Source organism: Vigna radiata, chromosome 5, assembly GCF_000741045.1.
Source record: "Vigna radiata var. radiata cultivar VC1973A chromosome 5, Vradiata_ver6, whole genome shotgun sequence".
Taxonomy (NCBI): Eukaryota; Viridiplantae; Streptophyta; class Magnoliopsida; order Fabales; family Fabaceae; genus Vigna; species Vigna radiata.
The window spans coordinates 20,726,244-20,740,924 of record NC_028355.1 but is presented as its reverse complement, the minus strand read 5'-3'; the positions used below and the strand labels follow the sequence as shown (position 1 = coordinate 20,740,924).

The window sequence follows — 14,681 nt, the reverse complement described above, 5'->3', positions numbered from 1 at the left end:
AAGAACACGACACGTTAGTTAAATTAATGTAATGTTTTGGTTATATTAGTATAATAATTGGATAAATTAATCTCTAAACTAATACGTTAATTGTAAAATATATAAAAAAAAATCCACATAAATTATTCGAAATACACACGGAATAAATTTATCAACATTATAACCGATTTTACATAAACTAGAATTCAAACAGTTTAAAAATTTCAACAAAGAGGAAAAATAAATTATAAGAACTTCAAAATGAAATTTAAGTTATAAACTTCTGATTTACTTTATGTATATACTTAAGTTCACAAGGATAAATAAGAGAGATTGATCAAATTCTCCTCGTTAAAATATTATATTCATCTTAAATTTTGTTTATATTATTTTTTAACCAGTGATATAACTTTTATGGATACTCGCTATCATTTTAACAATTTTATATACTCAATTTGTAAAAGAAATATTTACAGAATAACGAGTTTAAAACCTCAATTAAGAGTTATCTTTAATGTTCTGAAATTGTAAAAGTTTTATATTTTCATACCGTAAATACTTATTTCAATATATATTTTTTGTTACTTTTATCCTAATGTAAAAATTAGCTTGTTTTTTCCCATGAAGGATGGAGGCGCTAATTTCAGTGTAATTAATTTAATTTCATGCATTATACAGGGTATAACAGTGTAAGATACATTTTATAATAAATGGAATTAATTTATGCTCTAAAATAATATAATATTAACAATAAATTTTAATTAACACATTTCTATGTATGTGTACTAAGTTATATTTATTTAGACTTATAATAACCAACCCAAGCCTCATGTCCTATGCTCTGTATGGAATGTAATAATATGTTCATAATGTATATCATTCTGTTATTAAAAAAATGCACCTGATTTTTACCAATAACTGCAGACAACGGACTTTATGTCAATAATTTCACATATATATAACACGATTTTTATAAAGTTAATCGTTAAATTATACCTATATATTGTTTTATAAAAATGTTTACCGAAATTTTATGAAACAAGTGGTTATATGTATTTTTATATTTGAAAATATTCATTTAATGGAAGATGTTGAAAAGAAAAGTAATTTAGAGGCTGAGATACAAGAAAAAGGAAATTAAAAATCTAAAACTGATCCGTTTGCACTTGACAGTGGCAATTTTAATGAAAAAGAAATATGTTAGTCATTAATATTTAAAAAGAGAGTGATAAAAAATGTGAAGGAAAAAGTGTCGGCTTGGGAACCATGGTTAAGCGAAGCAGAATGTGGGTTAAGTAAAGGAGTATTAATGCAGAGAGCTGGTGTGGCTTGAATTGAATTTGGCACGGGGATGAGCGTCGGTGACTCGTGCGAGACCAGCAGAAAATGGAGAGAGAAAGAGAGAGAAATTGACGCATGCTAGTGCTGAGAACTACCTATAAAAGCAAGAATTAGGAGAGAAAAACAAATGGAGTGTGAGTGGTTACACATTCACGACGCTATTGAGAGTGAAATGGCAGATTCGGTGTCGGTGGACATGGAAGCCATTTCTCTTCCACCCGAGGTAACTAACTTACGCTCATATTAACACTCACAAACAACCATTTCATTTCATGGCACGCACTTTAACTCAATTCTTGTTTTCATTCTGGCTTTTTTAACTCATTTTTGTTTCTTCATAGCTTGATTAATTAAAAACTTCTTCCTCTGAGTTTCATAATGTTGTTGCATTGCTTCAGAAACTCACTTGAATTCTATTATGCCATAATGGAATTTTTAAAGCTTTCCAGATAGTGAATGAAGATTTTTTTCTTTTGCTGCATGATTTCCATGAATTAAACAAATTGGATTTGATTTTAATTTTTTTAATTGTCTTAATAGCTATCACCGATAGGATTCTGGCAGGTGCAGATTGATATACTTTTTTTTTTTTTAAACTTGCAGTGTCAGTCTGCAAAGATTTGCACATTTTTGTTGGTTTTGTTTTGTTTTTTTTTTTTTTTCAAAGTGAATGGGCACCCCTGAAAAACCAGAAGATTTACATACTTCTGTTGCCTGTGTGGTTTTTGACCCTTCCTCTTGCTGTTAAAACACGAAGGAGGTGTTTTATCATATTCTTATGTGGTTCTGGGTATTTTTATGCGCTGTTCCAGATTAATGAGCTAGTCTTTTTTGCAGGAACATGTTGTAAGAACTCGCTCTGGTTGCGTCTCTGTTGCTGTGTATGGGGACCAGGACAAACCAGCGCTGATCACGTATCCTGATTTAGCTTTAAATTGTAGGTATCATAAAACTTTTTCCATAGGATGATTTTAGCTAATGAGTACTCGTGGGGCGTGATTAAGGCCGTTCCAATATACTTTATTGCATGGTTATATTTACCAAAAAAAAAAACATCTATTACATGATTTTGTTTTTTTATTTAATTTTACTTTATTTCATGAAACATGCTTTATTTAATATTACTTTTTAGTTTTTTTTAAAACCTGTGTATGTGTGTATATGAAAGGGGTTAAGTTATGAGTAGCTTTGAAAGAGTTACTACTATTCTCAACCCCTTTTTCTTTTCTTAATTTAATTATTTCATATAATTTATTAGAAATATCATATTAAAGAAAATAAAAGGTAATGACTGTACTCTTATAATAACTTAATTCCTCTTACTATGTGAGGCATTGACTAAAAAATTAATTTTTATTCATTAATATGCATTAAAGTACATTTCTTTATTATTTTTTAATGAATTCCCACGTGATTTACAAAATCTTTTTTATTTCTTAATTGGTGTGGTTATGCATATATTCCCAAAAGTAATATATATATATATATATATATATATATATATATATATATATATATAACCAAAAAAATTATTCTCATTCATATATTTGTTTTAATCAATAGGTTGAGATATGTCTCTTTACATTTAAGTAGAGATTCAATGATGTGGTATTGGAATAATGGTAGTTTGTGTAATTAAATTATGGTGTTACTAGTTTTCTCTTAGAAGCTCACATGCAATCTCATAAATTACAGTGGTTTGTGTTCAGTAAGCAAGGAAGGGGCCCTGTGATTTACCAATATAATAGTTATAAAAAAAATAAAAAAATAAAGTTTTATACACAAAATGTTGTAATATAAAGTGATGTTTTATGTCTTTGCTAACATTGAGCCTCTAGTTTTTTCTTAAACACTTCTAAAAAAGAAAAATAAGAAAAAAAAACTTCTTTATAAGCTAAAATTAACTTTTGCACCAGTTAAAAATAAAGTAAAAAATCATAGAAGCTATATAAAAGGGTTTTTACAAATTAAAGAATGCCAGTAAACTAATTTTAATTTATACAATAACTTTTTTTAATTTTTCTTATTTTTTTCTCTTAGAAATGCTCATGAAGTTTGTCCATGTTTGTCTAGTTGACAAATCAACAATCTAACCATTTTCTTGCATGTGATTTCATCAGATGTTTCCTGCTTTCAAGGGTTGTTATTTTGTCCAGAAGCCTGTTCGTTACTGCTTCACAATTTCTGCATCTATCATATTAGTCCACCTGGGCATGAGGTCTCTAACTTTATTTCTTGAAACTGTAATAGGCTGTTTCTTGCTACTTATCCCCACTGATTTTTAAATATTTTTAATTTAGCTTCTTATCATTTTATACCTTTTCGTGAATTATTGCAGTTGGGAGCTGCTGCCATTGATCCAGACGGTCCAATTCTTTCTGCTGACGACTTAGCTGATCAAATAGCCGAAGTTCTTAATTATTTTGGGTATGTTTCAGCTCACTGACTATTTCTTTCCATTTAGTTCATTGTATAAAGTTTTAGAGCTAATGGAGTGAAATCAAATGGAAAGATAGGGTATGGAACTAAATATGAAATAGAAACAGATTCGTTCCCTATTGTTGAAAATTTATAATTTCAGTAAAACCTTTATTTCCAAGTAACCCAGTTATGAGTTGCTATAGTGAATGTAAATTATCCAGTATAGAAACTATGCCGTTTCCTTCGCAATCTCTTACTCTCTGGAAACCTTTAACTCCTAAACAAGGGTCTTATTCCCTAAAACCATCCTTTCCAGCTCCACTCCCATTATGTAGCATGAAGATAAATGTTAGATCAATTTCAATTTGACTTCAATTTGAAATATTTGCTTTTTTTCTTTTAATTTACTATATTTGCAACTGAAATATCCTTCCGTTTTGCATTAAAAGTGACGGGTTTATAACTTGTGCAACTGATCGCGTCTCCTTGATCTTGAGAAGGCAATCTAATATATTTCCCTTCTCTCCTTTGCAGTCAGAGTGCAGTGATGTGTATGGGAGTAACTGCTGGGGCTTACATTCTTGCCTTATTTGCTGTGAGTCTTTGTATATGTCGCACTGTCTCCTTTCTTTTTACCATTCTTAAATGGCTGAATGGGATCTCACAGATATTTCTTACTTTAACAACAGGTGAAATATAGACATCGTGTTCTTGGTTTGATACTTGTTTCCCCATTATGTAAAGCACCATCTTGGACTGAATGGCTGTACAATAAGGTTCTTTTTCTAAACATGAGAACCTTTGTCTCTTTATGAGATACCACCTTTTGCTAAAGACTAATAATTGCAGGTCATGTCAAATTTACTCTACTTTTACGGCATGTGTGGGGTGGTTAAAGAAATATTGCTAAACCGATACTTTAGCAAGGTATGCCTATTCCTGAAAAGAAAATTTCCCCTTCCTTCAGTGTTAGGTTGAATCGTTAACTTTATTGGTGATGATAGGAAGTTCGAGGCAGTGACTATTTGCCAGTGTCTGATATTGTTCAAGCATGCCAAAGGGTTAGCCCAATTTATCTTACGCTTCCATGTATGGACTGGGTTTGTTGGCATTTGAAACTGGGCCCTTGTCTGACTCTCTTTTAAATATTTCTTGACAGTCATTGGATGAGAGGCAGAGTTTGAATGTGTGGCGGTTCCTTGAAGCGATTAATGGGTAAGATAAAACTTCAAAATAGTGGTTTTCATCCAACTCGAAAGTGACTATCTATTTTATTATACATATGTATGAGTTGGGTGGTGGTGGGGGTAGGAGTGGCATTGCTCTCAGCATGGTACCAATTATTGCTAGACGTCAGTCGGAGATTCAGAATTTAATTACACATGCACTCGTTGTTAATTTACCACTTTTCATGCATAAATGCATTTGGTGACGCTCTAGTTCCACATATTATGAAACAGCAACACAGCCATAACTTTGTATTGGCATTTTTCAGGAGACATGACATCAGTGAAGGATTGAGAAAATTACATTGTCGTTCACTAATTTTTGTTGGGGATATGTCTCCTTTTCACTCTGAGGCTCTCCACATGGTATCTAAGTTGGATAGACGATTCAGTGCCTTAGTTGAAGTGCGTAAGAGAATTCATATTCATTTTAATTTGTGGAAGAATGTGTTTATCAATAAACAATGAACTAGATTTAATAGCTATTGTGGGTGGATGTGCAGGTTCAAGCGTGTGGGTCAATGGTAACAGAGGAGCAACCTCATGCCATGTTAACACCGTTGGAGTACTTTCTCATGGGATATGGCTTGTACAGACCATCTAAGTTGAGTGTCAGCCCAAGAAGTCCCTTGAGTCCCTCTTGCATTTCTCCTGAGCTTTATTCCCCGGAGAGCATGGGTTTGAAATTGAAACCAATCAAGACACGAATTTCAGTGGAGATGTAGTACGTTAGTAGTCGTAGATGAATAAAGATTAGCACCTATTTTGTATTTTGATTGTTGCACAAGTTTATAGTTCTTTGTTTTGTCAAAATTCTGGTGAAGGGGGACATGTCATTGTAGATAGATGGAGATGAACAGAGAATCGACAGAGGAAAGAAAAAGGGGGAAGAGTTTACTTGAAAGCAGCTATAGTCATTCTTTTATTTGTGTAGTCATAGACTTAAGTTAGCGAGTCTACATAGTTGCTAAAGCTTCAAAAGTGTTATTTTTGGACAGATAAATAAAAAATGAGTTTTTGTTACAACTGTAAAGCTAAAACGGTGGGCACACCATTTAATCTTACACTCAATTCCTTTTCATGTCGGTATCTTTTTACCTGCTGATACTTAATAGTTTATTTATCGTCAAGAGATTCCTGACCCTGAAAGGCTGAAGTGAAATAATAAAAGCATCATGGGATTTTGTTTTCCTGTTAAAGGAGTTAAGAAATTAATTTGTAAAATCATAGATAGTATATGTAATAGTTTTTTTCTACAATGACGAACTTGATAGTTCTTGCAGGTATGCCCAAACCTCCATGGCATGACTAATGGCGTCAACCTGGTACTTTGCCTTAACACGAGCCTCTTTCAATGTTGGACTTTACCTTCTTAAGAACCTTATCCGCTTTTACAGCTTCACCCATTTACTGGTGCATCGCCATGGAATAAAAAATAAGCAAAAATAAGACGAGTTCTAGAACGGATGGACAAATAAATGTCGTGAAATTTTCTAAGATTCTATTTTCTTCATGGACAGGACATCCTCATAAATAATATACCCTACCTACCATGCAAAACAATAAGCTCAGATTTTGGCCTCAGTTCTGTTTTCTATTTGAATAAAGAAAAAAGGTGATTTATATCGTTATGCGACTTCGTACACCTTTAGTTAACATTAAACCTTTGATTACTCATGCTTATCCTGTTTCCATGGTTATTCTGGATTTCTTCTTCATTTCGACAGGCCTTTCTTTTGTTCATTTCAGCATACATCTCTTCAATCATAGGTTTCCACAGCCGCACACGAGCATTTATAAACCAGTTGGATACCTGAGTTTCAAGACACAACCAAGCAAGCATATCAGATTGTTCATCTTTGAACAAAATAACAAACAAACAAGTAGATAAATACCTGACTTCTAGTCAACCCACTTTTCACTGCAAGTAAATGCTTCTCTGCATCTTTGGGATACCTGAAATCCATCAAATAATAAATAAATACTTGCTTTACATATATTCTTTAAATTCGTTTCATGGATAAAACTCTGATGATTGAAGTATAGAGCCAGTCCAAGAAGGCATATTGCATATTTGAAACTCACGGGTGTAGGAAATTCTGAAACATCCATGCCCGTAGAACCGAGACAGATCTTTCCGGCAAGCCTCTCTGGGGCCTCCACAGCTGATCTTTTCTTTTCAACTGCTGGAGAGCCCATTGCTTTTGAAGGAATGAAGTTTCAATGGACCATTCACTGTCTTCCGTGCACGATTTTTTGAAGCTTGATCCCATGGCAAGAATGTAGTTGCTAATCCTCTCCCGTAAGTCCTTGTAAAGGACAGAGATGGTTTGAAGAGCAAAATGTGCATGTATCTGTGGGTCCAGCTCGGTAGCTGCATGGAATGCAGATACAACAGTATGTATCTCATCCAAACACTGGCTGTATCGACTGTCCACCTGTTTAAGAAAGAGCTTGCTAGTTAGTAGTATGACAATATTTCATGATGAATACTTACATGTTCTACTCTTAAACACCTCTACTTATCCGTTTTTTAGACCATTATTATGAACCAACTTTAGCAATTTATATACCATCCATGAATCTGAACGTGGACAAGTGCAATGTATTACTAACATGATTCTGTTCATGACCATAATTAATATGAACATCAAAAGAATTAATTTATGATGCAGTGTCATACCAGTTGTAGAAGTGCCAGCAGTTGAGCTTTCTTAGATTCAGAAGCCTGCCTTTGCAATGGAGACTCTGCATGAGATTCGTAAACAGAACTTGCATTGTGATCTGTCAAGATGTTTCTCTTGGGTGGAAACGCTGAAGTTGACTTGTGTCCACCTGCTCTATTACCAGTGGCTGAATAGTTTAACTGTTCAGGATTTTGAAATGAATATCTTGCAACTTGAGCAAGTATCTCTTGAATCCCAAGAAGGTATCTCGATTCCAGTACTTCCGGTGAAATTTGTGCATATTTATTACCACCCAAATTCATAGAAATTTCCCTACTACTGCTGCAGGAAATGGTTCCATTCATGCACGGGGTCATATTAGAGCAAGTCACGTTTGAGCACTGTCCTGCGGCTGTAGATGTTGCAAGACTCAGAGAAAGTTCTTTACTAAAAGTAGAGGAATAGTGAGCATAATTGGCCATGTTTGCAACGTTTGATGTTGCCCATTCATTTGGATCCAAGTTTGCCACAGAAGAATAAGGCTGACAAGTTCCATCATTCTCTGGAGCTTTAGGAAATTTGTTAGCATTCCACTTACTAGGACCTTCATTGTACCCACACTCCTCAAAAATTCCAGACAAAGGGTTTGAAGTACCATGCAAATTGTTGAAGAATACCTCTAGTGCCCCCGTGGAGAAGATTGAGGGAGCTAGGGCGGCGGCTGAATTCTCCAAATTTTCTTCAAGTCCAATTCTATCAGCAAGAATGGCAGCTAGCGAAGCAGGAGTGAGGGGCACTCCTCCAACTAAATGCTCTTGAAAATCAGAGTTCTCCATGGGATTTGAGGCATCTCCCACAATAATCTTTCTCCGTGATGTAACTAATGGACAGGAGTCAGCAATAGTTGATGGAGTAATGAAGCAAGCATCAGTATGGACATTACTTGTAGGTTCACCTTGCTCTCCAGAAAGCATTGAAATTCCATTTATGATGTGGGATTGGTTGTTAAGGTCAAGTGAATAGCACTGAATGAGAGGATTTGAGGTGGGATGTTGGGATATTTCATCTATTACTGTATCACCTCGACCAGAAATCTCCAGTGGAGCGATATACATCTCTCTCTCCATCAGATAACAAGTAATTAATAAATGAGGCTATTGATTTAGAAGTTGTCTTCCTGAAAAGGTTTACTTTGATAAACTAGAAAACAAAACTGAAATGATAAAATAAGCAAATGGATAAATAAAAGATAATCAAAGAGTGCTTTTAGATTAGTTATATAAATATCAACTGACAGACAATAGACGTGAAGAGCTAGCACAACCGACCTTCACTTAACAACTCCTTGCCAATATATGTTGTCTTTGGAGAACCTACAAGAATGTGAAAGGAAAATGAAAAAGAAGGCTACACGAAAGTTGTGTTGGTTTCTTTTGCATGAACAGAAAAATCTTTTTCTTCAAGCGTCGAAACCCCAAAACAAGAGTGTGGTTTCCTTAGACCCCATCAAGCTTTCCTCTAGCCTTGCACATTAAAGACAAGAAGTTGAAGAAGAAGAAGAGCATGGAAAGGAAAAAAGTGAGTCAAAGTCGAAAAGAGAATGAAAAAGGAAGTGGGGATGTTGGAGACGAATGGAAATACAAAAAAAGCCATAAATTAAGAGGGAAAGGTAAAGAGGCAGAAAAGAGGGGAAGATGGAGGAGAAGGGTGAAGAGATCAGTGTTTGGTGCAGTGGCACTCATTTGTGTTGCAGGCTTTACTGGGCCCATGTCTTGGCTCTCTCTCTGATCTCTTTTGTCCTCCTCAACACCCCTTATTATCTGTTTCCCTGCAATCATCATAATCAAAATATATGGATTCTCTCTGTTCAAACTCCTGTTCATGGCAGGTAACCTCAGAAACATTTTCAGAGAAAGCCCTTTGCTTTTTAGCTATTTTAATAGGAGAAGGCTAATGTGAGGAGAAAGGAGAGTAAATAAAGAAATGGGGTTGCAAGCTTTTCCGTCAGAATGTAACAACTAAGCGCACAAGGCAAATGAAAAGAGAGGGACAGGGAAAGTGAAACACTGTTCTTTTAGTCTCATGGCAGTGTCCTTTCTTGGTTTTGTGGTGGCCAGACACAGGAGAGGAGATTCAAAGAGTGATGTAAGCAAACCATCTAATGACGAACAATTTTTGGTAGCTAGGATTATCCTACCTACTTTTACATGAATTTATTGTTGTTATTTCCGATAAATGGATTATACTGTGCAATCGAATGAATCTGTGCCAACTTTTATTTATTACTACTCTTATTTACTACCAACTACTTACCACATTTCTATCTTTGCATCACCAAATCCATTATTTCATACAGAATTATAACTTTGCATATCGGGTAATTGCCATAAACATAAACTCTGTCTATGTTCATCATGCAAATGCAAACTGTCAAAATAATAGACTTGCACTCTTTTTTTTTTTCTGTTAAAAACTGTATTTTTACACTCTTTATTATTGAATAATTTGTACAAGTGATTTTGTCGGACCCACGCAATTGAAGTTTTATATGATTTTCATTAATAAAATTAATATAGTGGTTGTAAATCTAGGTAGCTTTTTTTTATTCTGTTCATTAAATCCTAATGGTTCTTAATTCTTTAGTTAAATGTAACAATGGGGAGAAATTTACACTAGTGACTCAAAATATAATTCACAAATTTATAAGTTAGTTTAGCTATTATAGCATTGTGAGTTTTTTAAGGTTTTCTTAACTTATTTTAGCAAACTACCACAATTAATTAGCTCCGAAGCTATTTATTTTTTTCATTTTTACCCTTGTTGATTTACTTGATTTTTTTTTTCTCTTTTTTTCGTTCTGGAACTATTTTACCGATACAAGTCCCATCCAAAACGATCATATAACAGGTTCATTAAGAAATATTTCTAAAAGATAAAAAAATAAATATTTTTTATAACAAAATCAATTTATGCGTAGATTAAAAATTATATAAACTATATAGGAGAATATTTATCACATAATTTATACACAAAATTAAGTTTAGCTAAAAAAATAATTTTATTAGAAAAACTTTTGCAAGGCAGTGTTATGTTTTTTTTTTCTTCTTTTTGGATATTACCTACGTAACGACAACACGTGTCTCAATATCATTCAAGGACCAATCTAGATATAACACTTTAAATATTTGCTTTAAAGCCCCTAAAAAGGTTGTTTAGTATTTTTGCTATTTTTATTGCTAGTTTAGTTACTTAGCATAATGTCTTTTCCTTTATGAATTGAGAAAACAAGTAAACTTTTTAAAATCCTAATTTTTTTATGTTACTCTTTTAGCGTTATTTTATAAAAGTGTAAAATTTACATTCTTTTATGATATTAAAAAATACCTCACAGAATTAATCAGCAGTAATTTTCGTTTTAACAATTTATATAGAAATAGCAAAATTGTTTTTTCTGCTGCACAATTATTATTATTGTGTGAAAGAGAAATACTATGAAAGTGTCATACAATTATTTTTTTGTTTTATGTTTCCCCTTTTGGGAGTTCTGGTCAACTAAGTTATTGGGTACTTGATTAGTTGGCCAGCACTGCAGAATTTTGACTTCACATGACTCATTAAGTAATGAATAGAGGGTGATATATGGGCTCTCTGTACCCATTTATATAAAAAGCCCATCAACTAGGCCAGGGGTGACACAATGCTACCCACTCTTCACAAATGACAAGGGGGTCATTGTGGGCCTATTGGCCCACTAGCTATAATAATTCTTTAACAACTTGATTATTCTAGTAAACAAAAAATTCTGGGAGTTACTTCCTGTACCTCCCCAGTTCTAACCCCCACCCCCCAATTTTTTTGGATTTTTTTTTAAATACAAAATTAATCTTTATGTTTTTTTTATTTTTACCGTTTTACACCTATTTACTAAAGTTAACCTACTCTTTTACAGTCTGCCTCAGTCAAAACACACAGACTCAAATTCCTCTCCTTCGTATTCCCACCCCCACCTCCACCAAAACTTTTGAAACGCTCCTCCTCCAAACGCTCTCTGCAACTCTCACTCTCCCATTTATACGTTAAAAATATATTTAAAAATAATACATCAAAACATATAAATTTCATTATTAAAATATCTGAAAATTAATATAAAAAGTAAACTAATAAAACAAATCTTAAAAATGGAATGGAGGTGGGGATTAGAATTGGGGAGGTACAGGGAGTAACCCCCAAAAATTCTTCGGGTAAAGTCATGGGCCTACCAATGCTGTTCCAACACAAGGAATGGGCCCACAAGTGGGCCCATCTCACTTTATCCCAGCCCATATTATTATTTTTCAACTTCACCGAACTTCCTCCAGAACTGATTTACCCTACGTCTTATAATATCTTCAATTCTCGTATAAATTATTTTTTGTGTTGCCATTTTCTTTATGAACAGTAAACCTGCAATTTTCAAACACGACCTCAAAGTTTAAAGTTATCATATAATGTATTTTATTATATTGTTTTTAGCTAATATTCAGTGAAACTGCAATATAAAATATGTACACTCATATTTATAGTATTTAAAAGGCTATATTAGTCATTTAAGTTTACATTTTTAAAAAAAATTTACTTTCAAACCCCAAAAATGATGAGATGTGTATAAAGTTTTAATTTCGTAAAAAACGTACACAGAGATAGCCAGTGATAAGATCACAACTTACACGTTTTAGTTGAGGATTAACTCTTTTGACTTTTTTTTTTTTTAACTTTGACTATTTAGTATATATATTAAAGATTTTTTTTTTCATATAAATACAAAGGATAAAATAAAATAAAAAAAATGACGAAGTGGAAAATATGCATTAATATTAAAACGGTTTTAAGTTTTTGAGAGTATTGGTTTGATATTTAGTTTAAAAAAGGAAGGTATACAAAAGAAATACCAATAAAACATTTTTTTTAAGAAAATAAGGTAAACTATAAGACTAATTTACCATTAGAAGCATTATGCTATATTAAAATATAGTTTTTTTAAAATACATATAATGTTAATAATAAGATTATTTTTTAAAACTTATCTGCGATTAATTATATGTTTCAGCAATTAAATGGAAAAAGTCAGTGATGTTGAAAACAATCGATTATAAAATAAAATCGAACAATTCATACATATTTATATCTAAAATTTTCAAGTGTAATTGTCAAGATTCAAACATAAAATTTGACGGAGACTGCAAAATATCTACACTCAGCACTCAGTCGGAAATGTCATTAACACCAATCAACCACTAATCACGTGCTTATATATCGCAATCATTACTTTTATTTTTTTTAGTTTTATCGGGATATATAGTTGTAGTTGTTGTTTTGTAATGATATTTGGAAATTTAGCCTGTGTTATTTTCATGGTAGTTTATAAGCATAAAATTGATATATTTTTTATTCTTTCGTTTTTTGATTATTAAGTAAGCGAAGAAATTCATAATTAATGAATATGTAACAAAATCAAATATTATTTTATAAACATGATTAATGGAAATTAAATGTTGAAGTAAATAAAATAATCCAGCGATGCAGTTTTACGCTGAGGAGCATTCACAGTCACATGTTCCTTAAGGTTTGTCACAAGATTTTGTAACTTTTTGGTCTTGCCTTCAATTCGGGTTAACCCATGAACCACAAAATAAGGTTTTATTTTAACCTCAACTACCTGTAACCTTTTTCTTCTTAAACACAAATAAATATCGTTCAGAGATTTATAAATGGAATTAATTTAAAACATACTATTAACATATTTAATGCTTCTTAACCTTTTGTTTCTTTCAAATTCAATGATATCAACGTAAACCCGTTTTGAATATAAAAATGTTTTATTTTTTGTAATAAAAAATAAAATAACAGTAGAGTGTGTTTGAAATTAAATTAAACATGTCTTTATTGAGCTTAACGACAAATTAATTTAGAATGTTAATGATTAGAAGTCTTCTTCCTTTGTATTTGAGACTTTGAGTACACGAAAGGCAGAAACAAACTCGCAAGTTGCAACGCAATAATCCATCCCCCAATAACGCACGCAAATGTTAAAACTATATTAATAAGCGATTACAATTAATATGTCAAACATCCATCTCTTTCTGCCTCATCGTAATCTTATATCCTTAAATATTTCACCTTTTCTTAAACGTAATCTTTCTTTCTTTCTTATGTTCTATTTTTCCTTTCTAAACTTCCAGCCGGAATTCCAAATTAGCATGGGATCTTCGAGGCTATAACGTAACACACAAAAGAAAGAAAAAAAAAAAAAAAAACTTGAAAGTGCATGGAATTCACTACATGCAAGTATAATTTTTTCTTTCTATTTCTATTCAAAGGGCGTAACAATCATAAACCGGGAATGGTTGGACCAATACCAAAATCAATTCTTCTAATTTTAACTCACCAAGATTAGCACTCATTTTAACCATGTTTATCCTTTCAAGTTAATCATGTCTGGCATCAAAACAAAGAAATCCTGTGTGTGTTACTGTATTTTCTAAAGAGTAAACAGAAAAAATAAGACAACTTCATGTTTGAATAGATCGATTTTGTGGCAATTATCATTTTTTTTTCGATATGCAAACCCTGAACTGAAAATCTGGTTTAGAAATTGGAGTAGTTATAGTCTCACTATGAAGTTGTTGCTGTTGATGCTGTATTCTAAAACTGCACGGTCGAATATGTAGTTGATTATATAAATGAGGAAGAGAGAGATACAAGTAAAGTATAAATTAAGAATGAAAAGTTGAAGTTGGAACGAAAGCAATTAATAGTAGTAATATATAATATATATATTATAATGGTATATGCAGTTGTCAGAGTAACACACAATCAAAACGAAAACAATGTAATTCATAGTAAAAGAAATGTAGTTAATAGATGAGAAGGAAGAAAGGAAATGAGATGCTGACACTTACAGGCAAAAGATGAAGAAGACGAACAGTGAAAATGAAAAAGGATAAAACCCCTTTTTGTGTCTGACGTGAATCACAGAGAGGAAAACTGAAAAATGTTTTTGTATGTATAT

At 32.5% G+C, this 14,681-nt stretch overlaps 2 protein-coding genes across 6 annotated transcripts; one reads left to right on the top strand and one right to left on the bottom strand.

Moving 5' to 3' along the window:
- The first annotated feature begins 1,306 nt into the window (after positions 1–1,306).
- Positions 1,307–6,000, top strand: LOC106761159 (pollen-specific protein SF21). The gene is made up of 11 exons (XM_014644676.2): positions 1,307–1,543; positions 2,158–2,257; positions 3,441–3,538; positions 3,659–3,747; positions 4,276–4,336; positions 4,431–4,517; positions 4,591–4,668; positions 4,746–4,802; positions 4,901–4,956; positions 5,237–5,372; positions 5,471–6,000. The coding sequence occupies exons 1-11, from the start codon at positions 1,448–1,450 to the stop codon at positions 5,690–5,692; spliced, it is 1,080 nt and encodes a 359-aa protein (XP_014500162.1). The 5' UTR covers positions 1,307–1,447; the 3' UTR covers positions 5,693–6,000.
- A 190-nt stretch (positions 6,001–6,190) lies between these two features.
- On the bottom strand, positions 6,191–9,976 carry LOC106761300 (homeobox protein ATH1). 5 transcript variants are annotated; one of them, XR_002667909.1, is made up of 5 exons: positions 7,651–9,974; positions 7,053–7,405; positions 6,863–6,923; positions 6,519–6,780; positions 6,191–6,377 (listed from the first exon to the last, which is right to left on the bottom strand). XR_002667909.1 is itself a non-coding variant. In XM_022780931.1 (5 exons), exons 1-5 carry the CDS (start codon positions 8,758–8,760, stop codon positions 6,616–6,618), a joined length of 1,614 nt encoding a protein of 537 aa, XP_022636652.1. In that variant the 5' UTR covers positions 8,761–9,976; the 3' UTR covers positions 6,437–6,615. The 5 variants fall into 5 exon arrangements, 4 of the variants coding, with proteins under 4 accessions (XP_022636652.1, XP_022636651.1, XP_014500324.1 ...); XM_022780931.1 differs by lacking the exon at positions 6,191–6,377 and having other exon boundaries at positions 6,437–6,780; positions 7,651–8,513; positions 8,589–9,976; XM_022780930.1 differs by lacking the exon at positions 6,191–6,377 and having other exon boundaries at positions 6,437–6,780; positions 7,651–8,846; positions 8,962–9,973.
- Positions 9,977–14,681: the final 4,705 nt, after the last annotated feature.